Genomic DNA, 23,802 nt, shown 5'->3' with positions numbered 1-23,802 from the left:
AAAGTACTATGCCTGTTTAAAATGAAGAATTGTGGAGTTCTGTCAGCCTCCTTGAAGTACAGTTGTTCTTGTGAACTAAGTGTTTACTATTCACGTAACTTGTTCATGTGTTTGTTGTATATGTGTGTGCTGCCATCACTATAACAGAAAATTTGGCAGCAACAGCATGAGATGTATTCGGAAAAGTTGTTTCGCTCTTGTTCTAGCTTCTACTGACGGAATGATTAATGAGTGAAAATAATCGACAGAGAAAATCAATTTAATGATGTCTTAAACATGATATTTCCTTGTGATCTTAGTGCCCCTACATGTTACATAATTAAAGCAGCACAGTAGAGTCTCACTTATCCAACATAAACGGGCCAGCAGAATGTTGGATAAGCGAATATGTTGGATAATAAGGAGGCATTAAGGAAAAGCCTATTAAACATCAAATTAGGTTATGATTTTACAAATGAAGCACCAAAACATCATGTTAGACAACAAATTTGGCAGAAAAAGTAGTTCAATATGCAGTAATGCTATGTAGTAATTACTGTATTTATGAATTTAGCACCAAAATATCACGATATATTGAAGCTCCTTCCTCTGAAATATAGCCGAGCCTGTGACTTAGTGCAGACTTTTATTGCAAACTCATAAATAATATCCACTTTTTGGTGTAAATTGTCTTCTGTCCTGAATTGGCAATAATACCTTTTTAGCACAATGCTGCCACAACTACAGCACATGCACTAGCCATGTTTTTTTCTTTGTAGATTTGCCCAAACCTGCACCACATTTTTGCTGAGGATGGGAGCCTGAGGTGGAATAGCAAATGTCTCACCTCCATCCCAAGGAGCATTGTGTTTATGCTCATAATATTCAACAATTGAGGCAGTAAATTTAGAAAGCATTCCTGTTCCCTCCTTGCCTCCAGTGTCAATGTGGATAACAGTGTGAAACCCTTCCATGATACTCCATATCTGTTGCCTGAGCTGACTTCACCTTGCTTAGTGATAGGTCTTGGCTGCATTAGCCTAGTTCATATTTACACCATTGCAAGTGTCAACAAACCTAAACCCATTGTTTAGACCAAAAATGGAAAGGAGAGTGTAATCGCCCAGAGTGAGGATACACTTTAACTTCTAATTTGCATTATATTGCGTGAAGAAAGTTGCCATTACATTTTCATTAGGTCAGTTTTGTTTGTTTGTCTATGTTATTTTTTTTAAAAAAAAACTTTTTCTGTTTCTCTTGACAACTTGTAAAAATAATGTAAGCCAAGCTGGGTCACCTTCCTTGGAGAGTAACACCTGAGACCTTGAAAACAGCAGAGAGGATTAGTGAATTCATGCTGTTGGTACGATACAAAGATAAATTATAGCAGAAGGGGTGCCCATCGAGATTGTTGTTGGGTGAATAGTATATTCTGTGGCATCTGATTTATCCTGGATCATTCAGCACAGCCTGAGTAAATTCAATATGACTGGGCATGACAGTGACCAGATGGCAAGCATGGGATAGAATTGTTTTCTGATTCTGGTTGGATGCCAACAGACACATGTGCCTCCTTCATTTGTATACATTTGGCAGAATCATACTTAATGATACATCTGTGACACTGTCACAGGTGGGTTCAGACAACAGAGAGAACCTTCTCAGTGGTTGTTTCCAGACTATGGAATTCCCCCTCCCCAAATGGAGCGTTGGTTGCTCCCCAATTTCTTTTCAGCAGTAGGCCTTTTCTTTGGACAGGGCTTTGACTTTTGATGTATTGTGCAGAATTATTTGTTATTTGGATGTTCAGGACTTTCATGTTTATGTTGAAATATTATTAATTTTTAATAAGATTGTCTATTTAATATTTTTGGATTATATTTTGTTTTCATTGTCTTTTCTTTTAACCTACATTGTAAGCTTGGGTTCAATATTAGGATAAGAGGAATATACAGGAACTCCCTGGGTTATGAACAAATAATAATAATAATAATAATAATAATAATAATAATAATAATAACAACAACAACAACAACTTTCTTTTTCTATCCCGCCTCCATCTCCCCACAGGGACTTGGGGCGGATAACACAGGGCAAAGCCCGAGAAACAATAAAACAGGATAAAACAAATAAAACAGCATATTCAAACACATAAGACAAATAAAATCAAGCATGAATACAAATGCAGTACAATAACGATAAAAGCCAATTTGGAACACAAAATAATGAGATAAAAAGGACCACCAGTTTAGAGGACAGGGAGGGCAATTAGAACTAAAGTGCAATGGTGTGTTAAAGAGTGCTTTTGTGTGAAGGAGACAAAGTGTGAGCATTCTCAACGTTAGGGTGAGGTAGAATGTTCAGTTAAATCAAGGAGAGGGTGGAAAAGTGCGAAATATGGTGCATTAATTTTTGGGATTTTGATCATGTGGACTAAGTTATTCGAAGGCGCACCAGAAAAACCAAGTTTTTAATTACTTTTTAAAGGATGTTAGGGTAGGTGCCTGCCAGATCTCCCTGGGAAGGGAGTTCCAGACTGGGGGGGGGGGGGCACTACCAAGAAGGCCCGCTCCCTCGTCCCAACAAGGTGAGCTTGTGATGGAGGTGGGAGCGAGAGAAGGGCCTCCCCAGCTGAACGAAGAGGTTGTGCAGGTTCATAGGGGGAAATATAGTCATGAAGGTAGGTGGGTGCTAAACCATTTAGGGCTTTATAGGTGAGAACCTGCACCTTGAATTGGGACCAGAAAATAATTGGCAGCCAGTGGAGCTCCTTGAACAGGGGAGTTAACTACTCCCTGTAAGTCGTTCCCATTAGCAGTCTAGCTGCCAATCGCTGAACCAGTAGGTATTGTAAGTTTGTTCTTTAGTTCAATTTGTATGTAGGTTGGAACAGGTACATTTTTAAAGTATAACTCCAGCCAAAATATTTGTTTGTTTGTTTGTTTAGTTTTGGATAGCATAGGGAAGGGTTAACACTCCTGTGGCATTTGTTTTGCTATCTGTGTCCTATTCAGAACATTTGACCTCAGTTGAATATTGAAAATTTTGGCCTGTTATGGAAAGAAGGATTGGTGAGAAAGCTTCAGTGGAGACATCATTTCCCCATGATAACGCTTACAGGAGAAAACTTCCCTTCCAAGTGGAAGATTTCTCTCACTTCTTGTTGTCTCACCTCCATTCTTAACTAGGAGTTGTATCTAAGTCAGATATCTGTAACTTGGGGCTGCGATTGCCAAAAATGGCATCCATTCTTCAGAGTATCCTAACATCACATCTACACTCTGTATGTTCCTTGGAAATAGAATGGAGGAGGACAAATGCTGCTATATTTAGCATCAGCCATGCATCTCCATGCTGCACTCTTTGCCCTGATTTTAAATGGATTAGATATTGCCATCACATCCCTTCATATTATGCATGAATTTTATATAAGAGCATGTCTTAAAATAGTGGTTTGAGGGTTGATGTGATAAAATCCAGATGAGAACTCTCGGAGACGAGGGTTCAAGTCCCTTCTTGGCCATAGAAATCCACTAAGTGACCTCGAGTAAGACATATTCTCTCATTTTTGGAAGAAAACGACAGACCTCCTCTGAACAAATTTTGCTAAGAAAATCCTGTGATAAATTCACTTTAACGTCATCCTAAGTGGAAAATGATTTGAAGGCACACAACAAGTGATGAGGTAGAATAACAGAAGAAGATAGTGGGGTTTGGGAGCCAGCAAGAACACAGCCTGGTAAAATGATATTTCTGTTCGCTTTTCTATCAGATATGATTTGCTTAAAATAGCTAAATTAAGGGCTGGTGTGGTGTATAAAAAGGAAAATGTTCTACCTCAGATCTGAAAAATACCCACAAAAACTATAGCTTCAATTCCTGTGCCTAATAATCTCTAGCTCTTTGCTCAAGTACTGGTTTGCATATGGTTCCCATCCCCTAGTTAGATCTTTAGCTGCACTACATTGCTTCAAAACTCAGAATTGGTCATTATTTTTAATACCCAAGTCTACTGATGCCAGAAATGGGCGAATGACTAAATTAGCTCTGGGCATGTGGGCTTTTTATGTAGGATTCCTGTCATCTGCTTGTAACAAAAAGAGATCAAACTGCTTTCAACCCCAGCAGGCTTTATTCTGCTCTCCTGCTTCAGTTACATTTCCCTTTTCTCTATGCATCTTCAAGTAATCACCGGAAAAGTGTGTCCCTTGTGTGGCACGGCTTGTTGTTCTGTGCTGGAAAGTAATTATAAGTGTTGGAGTACATAAACAGAAATGTAGTGCAATTAGCTCCTATGGCTTAAAGATTTTTCCAGAGGGAGATGAAATAAAGGTTGGGGAGAGAGATAATGTTTCCATAAGACTCTGTTGTGACCTCAAACCAGAACACTAAAATGCTGTTGGGAGGGGTAAGTCTGGAGAAAGCTTAGTAGGTATGCTGGGACGTTTTTCTTACTCCAGTTACTTTGAATTATGAAATCACAAAGTTGAAATAGTCCTCGAGTCCAGTCCCTGCCATGCAGAAATATACAACTAAAGGACTCCTGAGAGTTGGCCATCTAATGTTTGTTGAAGAAAAAGAGTCTGAAACAATCTATTCCTCTGTCAAGTAGCTCTTAACAATTAAGAAGTGTTTCCTAATGCTTACGTAGAATCTCTTGAAGATCCTCTCTGATGTTTAGAGATTGTTATCATGTCACTACTCAATCTTCTCTTCATCAAAGCTGAACATACCCTGAGCTGTTTTTCGGAAGGCTTGATTTCCAGACTTTTATCATATTGAGTGACCTCCTCTGGAAGCATTTGAGCTTGTCCATATCTTTCCCAAATTATGGTGCTCAGAAATATAAGGTCTGACCAAGCTATTTAGAGTGATACTATTGCTCTCTTTGATCTCAGTACTATAGTCCTGTTGGTTAGCTTGGAATTGTTTTTGAATAATTTGCTTTTTGGTTTATTACACTTACTGACTCGTATTTATGTTGCAATTAGCTAATAGTGCTAAGTCCTTTTCAACTGTGCTCCTGTCAAGCAAGATCTCATCCACACTCAATTTGTGCAATTCATTTTTCCTTCCTAAATGTAGTAGTCTCTTCAACACTTAGCTTTATTGAAATGCATTTTGTTAATTTTGGTCCAGCTCTCAAACACATTTGAATTTTCATTCTGTTCTTTATTAGCTACCTTTCCTAATTTGATGTTGTTTGTAAATTGTTCATTCCATTAGCCAAGTACTCTGAATACATGCTCCTACATGGCAAAGAGTTGAACTGGATGGCCCTTGTGGTCTCTTCCAATTCTGTGATTCACTGAAATCATTTATAAAGATCTTGAACAACATTAGGCCTAGGAACTGGACAAAGTGTAGTATATTTTTCCATTGAACCATACTAATTAAGATATGCTGAACCATATCTCAGTGCCAGAAATCTCCAGTATTTTGGTTGAAGGATCTCAGGCAACATCAGCTTTACCACCAGACGTAAGGAAACTGATTTTGAGTATGAAAATTTATTATAACAGTAATGAAGGTGTTGCTTTATTTGTTTTACTGACAACTATGAGTAACAGAAAATATCTAAGGTGTTAGAGGGCTGGTATCCACCAAAGTGGATGTTTCTTGCTTGATTCAGTGTGAGGAAATTTCATGCCTTTTAAAACCTTTCCTGGGTTGGCTCTATTTGGCATAGGAAAAATGAGACACACAGCCCCTTCGTGTACAAGGCAATGTAGAATTAATGTAGTGTGCCTCCACTTTAACTGCGATGGCTCAATGTTATGGAATCTTGGACAGTGGTTTTTCAAGGTTTTGAGCCTTCTCTGCCAAATAATCCTACTGTCTTATCAAACTATAAATTCAGTTGAGTTGTGGCAGTGAAAGTGGTGCCAAACTGTATTAATTCTGTAGTGCAAATGCACCCATCACAGTGATAATTTGGGAGTTATTTTGCAACCTTGGTTAGCTGTGCTCCTCCTTGTGAAAAAAAAGATTACTTTATTTGTGTTTCCACAAATGTTTTCAGTTAATGTCCATCACCTATGAACAACCCCAACAAGATAGTTAGTGTCAATGACCTTAAGTTAAGACATCAGCAAGAACTTATTTTACTGTCCAGACACCTGGAGATGAAATGTATTGATTGGGCAGTTTAAGAGATTATTCAGTTCCTCTTGGATTTTTCCAGTTCTCTGAAGCACAGGAAACTAGTGTTTCGACATCTTTTATTCACAGTGGGAGTTGAACTTTCCGTCTGAAGGCCTTCTATGCCTAGCTATTTGTCCAGTCAGACATTGAAGAGGGAAGACTGGGAAATTTTCTAAGAGAAGTAGATTTTCTTTCCTGGCTCTTTGGTGCCTCCGTGGCACTTGAATGGGTAATTAAATGAACTGATTGTCTAGAAAGTTTCAGACCAACGGAATAAATGGAGACTCCATTTGTTGAACTTTTCACTCTGCTGTTACAGACTGCAGAGGGTTTGTTCTGAATTTCATCTTTGCAGACAGGATCAGGGTAGTTCTTCTGTCACAAAGGGTGGTTTATATGCCATCAGTCCTCCCTTGCTGCCCTTTGGCTCCATTATGAGTAACAGATAAAAAGCTGAGTTTGTTCTGGCATCTGGGTCTGGAAGAGAACATTATGATGGGTGGGGTGATAAGGAAACATATTAAATCTGAATAAATGACTCTAAACTGCACAGACATCAGAGCCAAATTGTCTACTATCTGTCAGATAGTTGTTGTCTTCTCCCAAATTGTCCCACATTGTTTCCCCCTAAATGGAATGAGACACAGATACAGTATGTCCTTGGGCAGATATATATGGAGAAGGCATACTTTCAAATGTTGAATTCCCAAACTGTTTTTGACATTCAATAACATCATCAACACTTGAAATTCAGCCAATGCAATTCCTTTAAAACCAGTAACATGAAGTTTCTACAAGATCTTCTTGTCTGCTGTATCTGTCCATCCATATTTTGTTAATATTCCACCTTCTCCCAGTCTGGGATTCAAGGTGGGTTACAAAAAGACAATGTATTGAATCTGAGCCATCTTCAAGGGAAATCCCATAAAGAGCATGTTACAGGAGTCTGATCCAGAAATTAGCAAACACATTAACTACCTTTAAAGAAAATTCCACTGAGTAAATGCAAAAAAAGGTTGCCGTGCTTTACTCTTTTCAATTTTTTTTTTGTTCGCCAGTAAAAACAATGGTGGTTTCCACATGCAATATGACATCTATAGTGTTGTTTCCTTTTCTCGAAAGAGCAAACTCATCACCTTTGGACAGGGACAAAGAATACTGCAAGGTATTATCTTCAGTGGTCCTTTCCTTTCTTTTTGGGCGATATCTACTGAAACATTTGTAAAAGCCCGACTATGATGCTGACTTGTGGTCTATTTTAGTATTTTACACTGCTGGCTTGTGCAAAGCAACACCTCTCTAGGATCCCTTTCCCCAGATACTTACATGTAAATTAAGATCTAAATCTGGTACTCACTTGTTAGTAACAGTGAGAAATGGACACTGCAAGCATCCTCACTACATCAACGCTAGAAGGACTCTTATGCATTTTATTGCATGAAGATTGAAACCAGCACAGCAAAGGTGATGGTCCTTATCATACAAGTTTGTGTGATACCTGTTGCTGGTCCTCACCTTCCCTGCGATGAAGGGAATTGAGCTATTGATGGGCAAAAACATGTCTCTGATCATGCGCTGGTCCCTGATCATGCCGTGGTCCCTAGTCACACAATGGTCTTATGATAAAGTCAGACATCCTTGGCTTTTGTGGACTGCATGCAGCACTTTGACCCTACTTTTCTGGCTCCAAAGCTTTTCAACATGCCTTTCCAAAAGCCCACTTTAGAAACTGTTTCTTTTTGGAGGCAGTTTTTACCCCAAACCACACAAAAAGCCGGCAAACATGAGAAGATACGGAAAAAAAAATTGGGAAGCGCTGCAGAACTCAAGAGAGTTCTTGGTCTCAGCCTCCATGCAGTTACTCTCTGCTTACATAAAACAAGGTTTGCAGAAGATGGGCTATATTGATTTTAAAGTTACAGAGACAAGATAGATATGGTTTATCTTTCTTTTTGGTAGATTTTTCTGGGGTTAGATTTTTCAGCAGATTTCATAATAATATCTCAGAGGAAAGAACTGGTAATACCACTCTGAGTATTCCTTGCTTTAGAAAACTCTATTAAATTAATGGGTTGCTGTAAGTCCATGACAAACTTGAAGGCACATAAACACAAAAGTGTATTTTGTCTGGTAAGAGCTATGCCCACATATTAACTGGTGTTTGCAGCTTTTATTAAAATTCCATCCCATTTAAGCATATTATGGAGTTCGGAATGTCTATTTTAACATTGCATGTTTAGAAGACTCAGCCTAGAGAGGCCAGAAGAAGGGAGTTGATAGAATGGAAGTGAATACGGCTGGTTACTAGGCAGGTCAGAGAAAAGATAGCAGAGATGGCTCAATTTACCGTATCTCAGATTATTGGGAATCATGTACTTTCCAGGTATAATTGGACTGTAAGTCCCACAGCCCTATAACCAGCCTAGCCAATGGGGAATAATGCTAGGAACTGCAGTCTTGGCAATATTTGCAAAGGTGCATGATTCATGCCACTTACTGTGAAAGAAGATTGCAGAAGAATTTGAAATTGGCCTCTCTCCAGGGAAAGAGAAATCTTTTGAAAAACAAAGAACACATTTGCCTATTTTATGCTGTTGCCTTTCTTCTGGGTTGCCTACATATTTCTAATTTATCCTGTTCTTTTAGTAGTAAAATAAACTGGCTTGCTGTTCTTGAAATTAACACAGAAGTGCATTGTTGTTGTTGTTGTTGTTGTTAGATACACAACTGAATTAGTACACAGAAAACAAAATCACTATGCTGGCTGTTGTATTGGATCACACGTCAGACACTTCCCAAGTGTCTAGGACTGTGTGATGTATCAGTGAATAATGCGTGCAGATCCGAATGGGGTGGCCTTTTGCAACTGACAGATGGTAATTTTATCAGCGCCAATTGTGCTTAAATGCAGGCCAAGGTTTTTAGGTACTGAACCTGTTGTTGTTATTATTATTAATTGTCTGAACCCTATATGGACTGCAAGAAATATGGGTGAGGGAGGGGGGAGGTGAAAGGAAAGAAAAGGAACAAAACTTGACTTCCCACCTTCGTGGTGCCAGAGCACAGTTTGATCAGGCAAGTTGCCCAGTCTTCTGTGTGCCAGGGGGGAGTCTCTCATCCGGTGTCAGCCCCTGATTAAGGTTCCGGGTTTTAGCCTGCCACTTTTGGACTCTCACTTCCTGAGGTGTTCCTGTGAGTATCTTTGTAGATCTTAGAAAGCTATTTCTTGATTTAAGGGGATGGGCCGGAGATGTCAATGCCTTGGTTCTTTCATTGTTGGCTGCTACTTCCCGGTGGATGTCAGGTGGTGCAATGCCGGCTAAGCAGTATAATTTCTCCAGTGGTGTAGGACGTAGACATACTGTGATAATGCGACATGTCTCATTAAGAGCCACATCCACTGTTTTAACGTGGTGAGATGTATTCCACACTGGGCATGCGTATTCAGCAGCAGAGTAGCAAAGCGCAAGGGCAGATGTCTTCACGTTGTCAGGTTGTGAACCCCAGGTTTTGCCAGTCAGCTTTCGTACAATGTTATTTCTAGCACCCACTTTTTGCTTAATAGTAAAGCAGTGCTTCTTGTAAGTCAGAGCACAGTCCATGCTAACTCACAAGTATTTTGGTGTGCTGCAATGCTCCAGTGGGATTCCTTCCCAGGTAATCCTCAGAGCTCGAGATGCTTGTACTTCTTAAGGTGGAAACCACATGTCTGTGTTTTAGATGTATTAGGGATCAGCTGGTTTTCCCTGTAATCGGGAGTAAGAGCACCTAAAGCTTCGGGGATCTTCTGTTCAACCATTTCAAAGCTCCCTGCTTGGGCGGTGATGGCACGATCGTCAGCATAGATGAAACTCTCTGTCCCTTCTAGCAGTGGCTGGTCATTTGTGTAAATGTTAAACATTGATGAAGCAAGCACGCTCCCTTGAGGGAGGCCATTCTTCTGTTTTCTCCATCTGCTTCTCTGTTTGCTAGTATCCATGGTTTTACATATCCACACAAAGTCCAGGAACATATTCCCCATGGATATGGGTTGTAGTGTATTATTAAAAAGGACTGTGTCCTTTTTAGCATACACAAAGCACATTAATTCCATTAATAGGAAGTGTCTGCAGTGGAGAAAGAGGCAGTTGTCAGGCCAGAGAATCCTTTGTCAGTCCCCAGCATTTCTAGTTGAGAAATCATTTTGGGACTCTGGAGACCCATGAACATATCCCTATTTGTTCCCAAAGCTTTCTGGGTGACCTGGGATAAACCACTTTATCCAGCCTAACCTATTTTACAAAATTATCATGAGTATAAAATGGCTGTGGATGGAGCAGAGAAAACTATGTGTGTTGTCCTGTACTCTTTGGAGGGAAGTTGTGGGAAGGGTAACAATCCAAACATAAGATAAATATTACTAAGAGACTGTACAGCAAAAAATGTCTTTAAGGCTTTTTAGAAATGTCTTGGAAACTGTATTGCTACAGCTTAGTTTTGGGTGGACTTTAATCAGCTGAAATTTCAAAGCTGGAATGAAGGTAAAGAGGTTTTCTGGCCTGACATTGCAGTCACTTTAGAAATGCCATATACAGACTTGGATCGGGGTTAATACAGGCTGGTGCCTGTACATTCTGTTCGGAAGAAGGTGCATCTCATTCCAGAGAATGCTGAAATTAGCAGCAAAGTGTTGAATTGTACAATTTATGGAAATATGTGAGAGTGTCATAAATCTGAGGCTGGAGTGCAACAAATGCTTTTTCCTTAGTAGGTGTTTTATCGCAAGGTATGGTCATGAACTCTGGATTCTGACACCAGGCAGTGTTAAACTTTAATTCCAAACTGTACAATGCTGGCTAGACATTAACTACTTCTAGTCTAGAAATAATAAGATTTTTCTTTAAGTCTTATGTATAAAACATCTGTGCTATGCTCCATGGAACATTTGTGAGAACAAAGAACAATAGTGTTTAATGTTTATATAATATTTCATATAAATATATGTGTGTGTCTATGTAAAGTACATGTGTAGATGTGTTGATGGAGAATTTATTAAGAATATTAGGACAGTGTTAACCCTGGAGCACCAAGTAGAGACATACTTCATAACAGTAAAAATATTTCAAGGGCAAGAAAGAGAAATTTTATTGGGTTGCTGTAAGTTTTTCGAGTTGTATGGCCATGTTCCAGAAGCATTCTCTTCTGATGTTTCACCCACATCCATGGCAGGCATCTTCAGAGGTTGAGGGGTTTGAGGAATTTGAGGAATTCAAACCTCAAATTGAAAGGGTGAGGAATTTGATTTCACATATTTGTATAGCTGAATGTAATAACACGTTGTAATAATATTCATAAAAACTCTAAACAGTATTAATCACTTAATGGGTATACATTACTCAGATCGATCTGTGGATAAGTCAGCTCAGTTTTTCAGACAATTTTTAAACTAAAATTTCTAGACTTGCACATGAATATAAAGGCAAAAGTTACTAAAATGTACTTACTGGGCAAGAGGAATGAACAGTAGGGGCATTAATTCAATTATGTTGTGGAGAGATTTTGGTTGGATTTTCAGTTTGTGAGGTGGCCAAGTTCATGTAGTCCCAATCCATGGCTTTTCCCCCCAGATTTTTTCTCTTCCTTGATTCCTTTTCCAAGGTTATGTCTCATTTGCTGAAATCCTCATTTAATGGCCACTCATTGCTGACTGTTTTTTCTTTTTTTAAACGTCTTTTGTCTCTAATTGTGGAACTGTGCACTGATTTTCCTGAAGAAAACAATCCTTTTGGAGTGAATGTGTAAATTTGGAAGAGAGAAACTGCAAAGAGCAGGAGGGCAGCAATTCCAGCCAAGGAGAAACACTGGCTCCTTGTTTTGCACAGCAGAGGGTCCTCAGAAATGTACCCTAGACTTTGACAGGCTTGTGACAGGGAGTGATCTTTTGGCTGAAAAGGCCTCAATGTTGTTACTGATGGTTTTGTAAGAATGTTGTATGTCCCTATGCAAAGGAAAGGTGGAAATGCTCCAAACTCTGTGCAGTTTAGAATTGTTTGCTTTTTCTTCTACAGCTACAAATTGTTCTGAGTACATGGAGAACCTTCTTGCAAACAGTTTGTTGCTTGACACTGTCAGTTCTTGCTGTTAGAAGTCACTATCTAAGAGCACCTGCTCCAGATTCAGAATTCAGCTTGCACCATGAGGAGTAATCCTTTTTCTTGCTACAGTGGATTTCTGGGGAAGAGCAAGGAAAATTTTGAGCACCATAACAAGTGTTTATTCCATTTCATTTAACTAATTTGTGCTTGTATAGGAATTCTTGCACATCTGGTTGTGATAAAGGATGAGCAGTGTGGTCTTAAATGTTTGCTTTTAGAGAGTGGATTTCTGAAATGAATTAGGCCATCTGGTTTACTGGACTTGGCCATTGCAAGAGTGGAGTTGTTGGGCTGCCATGTGACTCTACTGACAGCTCTTTCTCCTCTGTAGCCAGTTCCATGCTTAGGGCAAATGCAGCCAATGAAATTAAACGTAGCGGTTCAGTCCCATTGACTGACTGGGACTGACTGGAGTGAAGACTGGGTTGAATTCCAGTCACCTTCCACCCATTCACTCACCCTCAAGTGCTTTTGTCTATATTGTTTGCTGGTGTCACTATGTCTTAATCTTTGTCACAATTGTCCTGGACCCAGGATTCAGATTAAGAAAGGGTCCCCTTCAAGGACTTGGGGTGCATGTACTGGAGCAGGTTTGCAGCAGCAGTGTGTCCAATCACACTGCTGGTCCAAAAGAAGACTATCAATAGGGCACGATGCCCGTGTGATCTCTGCTGTTGTCATCCATGGGTTTAGACTTCAGGCCAGAATATCAGGCTCATCAATCAACAGGCGAATTGGTCAATGCCACGTGTTGTGGACCCATTGTATTGTCAGGTGTAACCAATAAAATAGTGGCCTTTATTGTTCCAGTTTATCAATAAAGCAGGAAGATGTGACAGCTTAGAAGCAATGACAGCTAAACTCCAAGGAGATCAACTCAATGTTATGTATTTTTAATTACAAAAGAGTAACTAGAAGAAGGAATGGGGAAATAAGCCAGATGGCGAGCCAGGTATGTCAAGAGTGCTTGAGTCTTTAAGAATCGTATCCTGCATAATGCTTCAGTTGAAAGCTAGACATGGAGAAAGACTTGGTATCAAATAAGACATATTGGACAAATATGAGAGAAATAGGTTTTTTGGCAGTTTTATCTGACCATGGAATGTCTTTATTGAATGAGTTTATTTAAAATCTGTGTTATGACCCTTGGATACTATTTTAAAATTCTTCCAAATATTTTAAGAGTTTTAAAGGCTGATTTGCCAGGAACTTTCAGTACCTTATCTACTACATTCTTGTTTAGATGGTTCTAGCTCTTATTTAATTTTTGTACAGTGAAATTGAACAAATCAAACGTTTACCTAAATCCTTGTCCAGGCAGATAGAACATTTTAGTTCCCCAGACACAGGGTTTTTGAAGAATTAATATGAAATTGGACCTGCACAAGGGAGGCATTTACAACATTGTCGCATGAAGATGATGATCATGATGATGACTAATATCTTGCTAAAAAGAGACCCAAAGTGGCTAACAACACTAGAAAACAGTACAATATACAGTTTAAACCAGGCATTGTCAAACTTGGGCCGTCCAGGTGTTTTGGACTTCAACTCCCACAATTGTGGGAGTTGAAGCCCAAAACACCTGGAGGGCCAAAGTTTGCCCACACCTGGTTTAAATCCTTAAAAATGCTGACACTAAAATAGGATTAAATAATCTATTACCACACCTAAAAACACTGTCCAACACCCCCGGTTCAGTCTCAGAAGCTTTACAAGAGTTACGTATAGTAAAAAATGTCAGGGACAAAAAGTGACCCAAAATTCTGTTGCATTTCTGTTGATTGCATTTTTGGCACACACAGAAAGGATATTCGAACAGCTACTCAAAATTGTGATTTCCTGGAGTATTTATTAGCCTTGATTTTCCATCCACACATCTACAGGGACATAAATCAGCTGGAACATTTTTGTTACCCAGAGTCATGTTTTGTTGCAGAAATCATACAGAATTAGATTTAAAAGGTAGATTTTATAGCATTGCCATCTGAAAGTATGTAAGCGATGTGTCTGTCAGACCCCTGGCTGCTGGGCACCAATAACCGTACACGGAGGCCAATCTCTATCTAATATCTTTATTAAAGAAAGCAATAAAAACAAGTGAAGAATATAGTTCAGAAGCAGACCTTTCAAATGAGGTCAAATATAGTCCAAAAATGTATTGTCCATTAAATGATATTAGAGTTCCAAGTTTTAATCCACTTGACTGAAACACACACTTTTGCCAAGCAATAGTGTGGGGAAATGACAGAGTCTTAGAGTCCAATGAAGCTTGACAACAAGGCTGGAAATAAACTTGGTTCTTGGCTAGGTCCGTGACTGGAAACAAGGCAAAACATGAAGCGTGGAGCAGGGTCCGTGGTTAAACAGCAATGCAAGGCAAGGGCTTGAAGCTTGATCCGGGAATCAAGGAACTGGGGTTACGAAGTCCACACACGATCTCTCTCCTGAAGCTGATCAATTGACTCCGCAAAGAATCTCTCGCGCCAAACACCTATATTGGGTCTCGTTTTCCCGCCAACAAATCTCTTTCCCTAGAGAACAAGAAGCGAAACCCAACTCTGTCCAGATGCAAGACTCCTTAGAATTTCCCAAGGGAAGCAGTCCTAATCAGCTTGTTGTTTGGCGGCAATCCGTAAACTCCTCCGTTGGGCCTCTCTAACTCCCCTGTCTCTAGAATAAGATTCTTTCCTGGGAAACGGAGGGGAGTTCTGCCCAAGGCCTGTTTTACTGAATTCTTGAGGGCAAACATCAACATCCGGCAGGTGAAGAGACTCCAGCTCTTGTTGAACCGGCGAAAACCCCATGTTTTCATCTTCATCTGCCACAATAGTACTAGGAACAGGACTACAAGGCCCATGAGGCATCACACTGTCCTGGTTTCAGATGCTGCATACAACCTTTCTTTTAACACACACAAACATCTGGGAGAAAAATTGTCCCTAAACTTGGTTACATTTGGGGAGAGGGCAAAGAAAGAGTGCTGACAATTACACCAAACAAATATCCCACAAGTGTTGTGGTTTCTGTGTGTGCTTGGCTCTTGAGGAGTACATTTGATTCATGTACCCACAAACCACTTCTGTGGACATGGGAAAAAAATTTTATGCCATGCAATAGTTGGTATTCTCATTGGGTTTAGAAAAGACCCCAGATTAAAGCATTATATTAAAGATTTTTTAAAAAAAAAAAACCCAAACTGGATCTATATTTTTTTTTCCTGTATGGAACCTAGAGTGTTAACAGTGATGTGTTGAGGCAGAAAACCCACAATATTTCCCTTTATACCAACCAAGAAGATTTTTTTAAAAAACCTCACCACATGATATATTGTCATGTTTCTGCTCCTTTTCCTTCTTATGTGCAAATTATGTTGTCTACTCTTATATTTTTGTCTTTAACATCTTCCCACACTTTCCGTCTGTGGAGCACTGTAATCTTCCTTGTTGCACGTACACTGGATTCTGATATTTCCTCTAAATATCATAGCTGCAACTTAGGAGGCAACCTGGGCTCATTTGCATTGGGAAAGTCTGCTATTTTCCCTCATCCCTTTCTCCATTTGCTCTGCTTTTTGCAAGCATAGCCTTATGCTAAATGATTGCTACTGGTATGCGTTTTGGCAGGGTGTGTGTGTATGTGTGACTTCTGCTTGCCTCTCAGGTCCCAACATTATTTTTCTCTTAAAAGATTTTACAAGGAGAGATTTTGTAGGCAAAACAAACTCAGATTTCAATTTTTTGCTGTTTATTTCCTGCCTCTGTTCCAAAGAACATGGTAGTGGTATACAAAGGGAAAGGTTGTGTTAAAATAAACATGCAGGTCTTCTCCAGCCCCCAACATGTTAAGTATAGTAAGAACCTGAGCTGAGACCGTAATCCATTGCTCTCAATGGAATTCCTTCTTTTGCATCCTCAATTCAAGTCACTTCAGGGTCGATTCCAGTGCTTCCTTATAGTCTTGTTTTCAGTCATCTGCATTTTTTTTTCAGTTGGATTTCTCTGGCTTGGTGCCCAAAAATATTTTGGATTACAGTTTCTGCAATGACTAGGGAATGATAGGAGTTGTAGTCAAACATTACTTCATTGGGGAGAGCTGCTTTAGAGTTACTGTATAAATTCACTATATACAGCAGAGTTCTCTAAACATTTCATGCTGGTGATACACTTTTTTAACATCCATCCTTTCGCAACACAGTAATTCAGTTTTAGCAGCAAACTGGAAGTTAAGCCAGCCCCTTCTAAGAGATATGAATACATACATAAGTTGTAATAATGAAATGTATAGGGACAAGACATATCTCATGGAAACCTTTCATTTATATTTTTAACCATATAAGATTTGTAAGACAATGACATACATTTCCAAGATCTTTGTCATTTATGAGTAACAATATGCAAATATTTGAAAGGATTTTTGAAAATCATGAATAAAATACTTAGTGTTTTATTGAGATGTATGAGGTTGAAGGGACGAACACAGTTTTTGAATATTGGGTGGAATTTTAGGTAAAGGTTTTTGCATTTCCTAATCAACCGTTTTTAAACTTCCACGTTTCAGTAATATTGTGTATTTCATATAGATTCCCAAGTCATACTGTTTAAAACTGATTTGGAAGAGCCATAGAACAGATTTCTAGGATATCCAGATTTTTGGGTTGAGTTTTTTTTTTTAATTAACATTTTGTCGAAGAAACGTTGTCTGCAATTCCCTTCACTCTTCTGCCACCATGGCTATTGCAGGTCCCCCCCCCCTATTATCAATTTTTTAGCTGTTCCCATGGCCAGAATAAGATACTAATGCTTTCAATAAAATAGAACTATATTGTGATTAAATATGAAGGCCAGCACAAGTAGTGGCAGCAGCATATACCCTCGAAGATTTCAAAGATGTAATCGGAACACATGAAATCAAACAATGTTAGAGTGTGGTGAAGATGGCAAAAGATATTAATGAGGAAGAATATATAAGCTAGAACCCTTCTTCTCAAACTGTTGGTTATGACCTCAGATAGAATCCCCCCTTAGCTCAGTGTTGAGGTTGAAAAAAAACAAACTGGCAACGATAAAAGGTTTCTAAATGCTACCTAGACATTTACATAAATCTATTAGCAACAGTGGTTGTTGTGTGTTTTCCGGGCTGTATGGCCATGTTCCAGAAGTATTCTCTCCTGACATTTCGCCCACATCTATGGCAGGCATCCTCAGAACCTCTGAGGATGCCTGCCATAGATGTGGACGAAACGTCGGGCGAGAATACTTCTGGAACATGGCCATACAGCCCGGAAAACACACAACAATCCTGTGATTCCAGCCATGAAAGCCTTCGACAGCATTTAAACTGGACTGCAGATAATGCTTCAGTTGTACTTCATAAAAAGATTAATCAGTCTGTTTAGCAAGCCTTAGAAGTGCTTATTTGCTATCAGTAAATGTTTGATATTTATGCACCTACAGTATATACTCAAGGTCGTGTAAAAATTTCAAAGGCAGAAAGTGTTAGTGATTTTTTTCCCTCGGGCAGAAAGAGGCCACAAATAGAAAATGTTTAAGAATCCCTGAGCTTTAAAAAATGCTACAGCAGTTTGCGTTTGCCTGAATCTACTGAGAAAGATAAGATTTCACCCATCCCCTCCCCCCAAGTTAGGTGATTTAAAAACAACTTTAGTATTTTGAACACCATTTACAACAATTAAATTAAACTGAGGACAAAGGAGGAAAGTGGAAAAAAGAGAAAGAAACTGGAACATTTTAAAATCAGTTGAATAAATAGTGTGTTACACGATTAATCAAGACTGTTTCGATCAAATTTGGACAGATGGCACCGGTGTGCATCACTTCTTTGTGTTCAGAGGTAGATCCATCCTAATTCTATTTAGTGTGGGATAATGGGGTTCAACTTAAAGCATCAGAGGAGATAGAAAGATAAGCTAATCATTTCTCCCATTCATCTGTTTTCTTGGACAGCCTTCCCATGCTATTGCTCCCCTCCCAGCTGGTCATGTTTGTAGTTTGGAGCCCAGATGAAATAAAAAGATTCAATAAGAGTAAGAAGAGCAGGCAGTGATTTAAATCATAAACTTCATGTTTGCTTTGAATTTTTCTCCTGTTTTAGGCCAGATTGTGTGAGATCGGTATGTGAATATATTGCCGTCATGTGTACTACGGGGATTTATTCTGCAATAGACCAGAATATGTGGGAGGCATAACCTGTGATGGAATATGGAACTGAGAGTTCTGAGTCTGTCTAGTATTTGCATGGTGCTCATCACCGTGCTGTTCTGTCAGGGTACTTGCTGATCATACGCAGATCCACCCCTTTTGCTGTTTTGCTGTACAATACAAGCAAAGTTGTTTGCTTTCTCAAAATATTCACTATTTTTTTAAAAAAAACTCATATCTTGCCCTTCCAATATAGTTCAGGACTCTACACAGCTCTAATATAATTCCAGCATTCCAAGGGTACAGTGTTTGTCTCGTGTTTTTTAAAAAATCACTGGCCCTCCACATTTATAGGTTTAACCATTTTGTATTTGATTACTACCTAGAGAGAACATCTCTTTAGGATTCTCTACATCCGCAAGCAGAACTCTATGGCCAACTTCCCGCAAACATTGTCCATAAAGTTTCACTAAGGGCACAGAGGTCTTCTCTTTGGGGGGGGGGGGGGACAGTATTTTTTTAAAAAATCCTGGTTTTCCACTTTCCTGGGGGGTTCTATGCCCCTGAGATGGAGAGCAGACTGTAAACTATTTAGGGGCAAAGGCATAACTGAAAACCATGCCGCCATTACTACTCTGGTAGTTCGGATGAGATTCTGTCTTGTAACCATGGCTAACATTTTTGACTGTAGTCAACTGGAACTGCCTTGCCATAGCTGTTCATCTGCTGTGCCCTTGACACAACAAGATGTAGATTATATATCAGAGTGCTGGGGATTCACATGTAGGTGGGATAATGGTTATTTGCCTTTTCAGAGGCAAATCTAGTCCTTTGATGCTTAGAATGAACACAAGTACAACATGGTAGACAGAGTGTCTTAAAGCTTTATACTAAAAAAGGAGGAAAGGAGAGGGAAAAACAAAAAGGAATATGGCCGCATCTTTAAGAATGGTTGGTTTTCATTTTAGCATCAACTTTCATAAATATAAATTGACTTCTTCAGATGCAGTGCCAAGTGGTTTATAAAACATGGACCTTTTAATTAAAAAAATCTCATTGATGCAGTGGCAAGAAGACAAATCAGTCAAGACAGGCATTCTGAGAACTTTTAATTTATTTGTAATGCTAATTTTGCAACTATCCTGTGTGGTTTTATGGTTTTAGTGTTGGGCTATAAGTCTGGAGACCAGGATTCAAATCCCCATTTTGCCATGGGAACCCACTGAGTGATTCCTTCTTGATCTTAGAAGAAAGCACTGGCAAACCCTCTCTGAACATATCTTGCCAAGAAAGCCCTGTGATAGGTTTTCCATAGGGTCATCATAAGCAGGAATAATTGGATATATAGCAACAATTCTACAAAGGCAGGTAATTTCTGGCTCTTCAGATGCTGTTGGACTCCCCATCAGCTTAGCCAGCACAACAAATGGAGAGGGAAGATGGAAGCCGCAGTCCAAAAACATCTGTAGTAATATGAGTTTCCCATCCCTACTTGATCAGGAAACTGAGTGTTTTTCTTATGAAAACAAAAATAGGTTTCTCACCCTACCTGTTGGCTTAGTGCTTTTTACAACGAATGTAAATAAGTGCACTGAGTGCACTATAGCATAGGGATATAATTCAGTTTAGTGATAGAACACAAGTTTTGAGCATATAGTTTAATAGATATTTTAATGTTTTTTTGGTTTTAACTGTATTTTAATATTTCTATGTTTAATTCTATATTAAAGTTAATACACATTAGGTTATGGTTTATAGTGTTAGCTGTTTTGAGTCTCCTTTGGCAGAGAAAAAGTGGAATATAAATACTAATACTACTGATAATAATAATAATTGAGTGCATATGGCTACTCAGTTGACACCTGCCTCTATAATTTTATCATCATCATCAATATTATTATTATGTTCATTCCCCACTTTTTCTGTCTATAAAAGAGACTCAAAGAAACACTTAAAAGGACTGCAGCTTTTTAAAGTTGGAAAAACTGTACTGTAAGGTTACCAGATGTATTTTCACTATTTCTCCTGTCCTCCTTAACCTGCCTTACTAGTTTTCAGTGATGAATGGAATTGTGGAGTACTATCCTTTTGGTTAGCTCCATTTCAACTAGACCCATTCAATCCATTGTTGAATGGTAAGTGAATACATAGGTAAATCCTATTGACTCAGTGGATTTATGCTAGTCATGGTTAATAACAGGATTTAAACCATGATCTACACTCTTGGGTCCCAGCCAGAGAACTCTGAACTCATTACCAGGCTACCAATCTCCTGAATCCATTAGTCAATCACATGTCATAAAAAATAATTTTATTATGTTAATTTCAACTGGTTCTAGGAAATCATAGTTAATGGAACATAGCTGAACAGTTTTTGGAAAGTTGTGTTCAAGGACCTAGCAAGTTCTAGAGAGGATACCTCTATGAATTCTCTAGGTCCTTAAGGAGTACTTTCTGTCAGAAGTTGGCTCTCATTAATAGGGTTTGCTGTTATACACAGTTTCTTGTTTCCACAGTAAGCTCAGAAACATATCCCATATGAATACAGGGGCCGTACTATAATTAAAAACCAGTAATATAATATTTTACAGATTAAAACTTTTCTTTCTTTTTCATTACTATTTCCATCCAGCTTGACCTTACCAAACCAATAGAAGATCAGGGCCCATTAGATGTGATCATCCATAAACTGACTGATGTCATCATTGAAGCTGACCAAAATGACAGCCAGGCACTGGCATTGGTTCATAGGTTCCAGGTGAGTAATGTTCCTGTTATCAATGGTTTGTATGTTTTAATGCTCATTATTTATATTCAAAAATATATGTAGTTACTTACAATAATGTTCCAGTATAACAAAATCAGGAAAATAAAAACACAAAAGCAAAAAAAAAAAAAATCAATAGAAAAAATAATTACATTTCTTTCAAAGCTGACCAAATATTCAAGTATAAGTCTATTTGTAAATGTATGCATCATTTTCTCAAATGTTCAAAGCTCTTCTATCCATTGGATCACACGTAGAGGGAAAATATTTTTTCAATAACTCGGTATAAATATTTTAGCAGTCAAAAGGATCCAAAAAAAAATCCACTTACATTGACATTTGTTAATTTCCAAGAAACAGGTAAATAATGTAACTACTCTGGGAGAACTCTAAAATGTAACTACTCCGGAACAACTACAAAACATATGTACTAAGGATGCTTTAACAGAATTACATCTCTAATAATTTACTGATTTAGAAAGCTTTTCTTGAATTGGCAGCTAATATACCTAAAAGAGCAATTTCTTCTGCATAATATGTAGTCAGAGATCTTTAGTCCTAGAGGTTTAGTATCAGATATCCAAAAAGCTTGGGACTATAACAGTTTTGGAATTACTGGAATGCCTGTATTTGCATATACATACATAATGAGATGTCTGGGATGCTTCATATGCGCCTTATTATTATAGTTATTATTATGTTTATGTATACCCTGCTTTATCTCTCCCACATGAGACTTAAAGCGGCTTAACATAAAAGCATCAGTATAAAATTTAAAATATACATATATACAAACATTAAAACAAGATTAAATATAAACAGTGTTTAAAAATTCCCAGTTAAAAACCAATTAAAACATGTTCAGAGTTAAAAACCACAGCATCCCCTGACTAGATCTTAAAAATCTTTAAAAGCCTGCCTGGATTAAAAGGTTTTAGCCTGCTGCTGGAAGGACAGCAGAGAGGGAGCAATTCTGGCTTCCATGGGCAGGGAGTTCCAGAGTTGAGGGACAACCACAGAGAGAGAAGGCCTGCTCTCTTGTTCCCACCAACCAAGCTTGAGATGGAGGTAGGACCGAGAGAAGGGCCTCTTCTGAAGATCTCGGTGTCCGGGCAGGTTCGTGCAAGGGGATGTGGTCACCGGAGTCATCTAGGGCTTTATAGGTCATAACCAGCACTTTGAATTGTCCCCAGAAACAGACTGGCAGCCAGTGAAACTGCTGCAACAAGGGAATTGTCCACTTGCCGTAGCCAGCCCCAGTTAGCAACCCACCTGCGGTTCTGTGGACCAGCTGAAGTTTCTGAGCACTCTTCAGAGGCAGCCCCACGTAGATCGCGTTACAGTATTCCAGATGGGATGTAACTAATGCATGGACTACCGTGGCCAGATCTGGCTTCTCAAGGAATGGGCACAATTTAATTGTGCACATAGTCTGACAGTAATATTATTGTGAGGGTATCATAGTGGTGGAGGTCACTTCCAGTAGTTTTATGCTTAGGGTTTTCAGAATGTCTTGAAAACATCTGTTTTTACTGCCACCTTTCCTTAGTGCAGATCTTTCCAAACATTTTAATAACGAAATGTATGGGGACACAACATATCTCATGAAAACCTTTCATTTAAAAATATATGATTTCTAAGGTAATAACATACATTTCCAAGATTTTTGTCATTCCTTGTTATGTTGTCATGACACACCTACACACTGCAGCCGACACATCAATGTGTCGCGACACACAATTTGGAAAGCTTTGCCTTAATGAATGCATGGCTATTGTAGTTGTTAATGATTTATCTTCATAGGTTCTATACACTCATCTGATGTACCTTATAAATAAGTAAATAAATAAATAAATAAATAAATAAACTTTATTTGTATCTCGCCCTATCTCCCCATGGAGACTCAGGGTTGTTATTTATCCTTATGTATCCTTCCTGTGAACATTGAAGACATGGTCCTCAAGCGATGGTGAACCAATATTTTTATGCTGATTCCAGATGTTTGCTACTCTTGTAGTTGGGAAGACATTGAATAATTTTAAGAAAAAACATTATGGGTAATATTGCACTACTAGCAGTATTCACAAGATGTTGTGATATTTATAGCAAAAGGTGGATGAAAAAGAATAAGATTAGGTAGCTCAAGTCATGTAGTTGTTACTCTTGTAAGTAAAATACGCAAGGCTTTATTCTCGTAGCTGTTCCTTGCATTTCTTTTGGGAGGTATAACTTGACCTGAATATTGAGAACTGCTGCTTTTGCAAATTGTGAATGTAGCATTTTATGTTGCTGAGGTCTTTTTTCTTTCTTTCTTGAATTATACCTTGGGGACAAACTTCAAGGTGAAACCTATTTAAATAAGAAAATTGTTCCAGTTAATATATCCATAATCAAGCAATCTTTATACTTGCAGCCAAAGTTTTCACTGATGCTCTTGTAGCTTTAAAAATGCTTGTTCTTGGTTGTGTGAGCTCAGAGTATTAAACAGCTCAGCTGGAAACAAACACTTAACTGTTGGTTTTGAAGGGAGGGAGTTATTTAAGGAAATAAATACGGGAGGATCTCTGTACGCTGCTTGCCGAATTTCAAATAAACAAAGCAAAGGAACAATTCTACT

At 38.7% G+C, this 23,802-nt stretch overlaps 1 protein-coding gene across 1 annotated transcript in view; it reads left to right on the top strand.

The window, feature by feature from the left end:
• The window catches only part of itpk1 (inositol-tetrakisphosphate 1-kinase), a 173,603-nt gene that overhangs the window by 87,635 nt on the left and 62,166 nt on the right, over positions 1–23,802 (top strand). Inside the window, exon 3 of the mRNA XM_003214341.4 lies at positions 21,051–21,176. Within this exon, the coding sequence (XP_003214389.1) occupies positions 21,051–21,176 (126 nt within the window). The remainder of the gene's footprint in view (positions 1–21,050; positions 21,177–23,802) is intronic.

Source organism: Anolis carolinensis, chromosome 1 (genome assembly GCF_035594765.1).
Source record: "Anolis carolinensis isolate JA03-04 chromosome 1, rAnoCar3.1.pri, whole genome shotgun sequence".
Taxonomy (NCBI): Eukaryota; Metazoa; Chordata; class Lepidosauria; order Squamata; family Dactyloidae; genus Anolis; species Anolis carolinensis.
The sequence above is the reverse complement of the archived record's forward strand: the minus strand, read 5'-3'. Positions and strand labels throughout refer to the sequence as shown.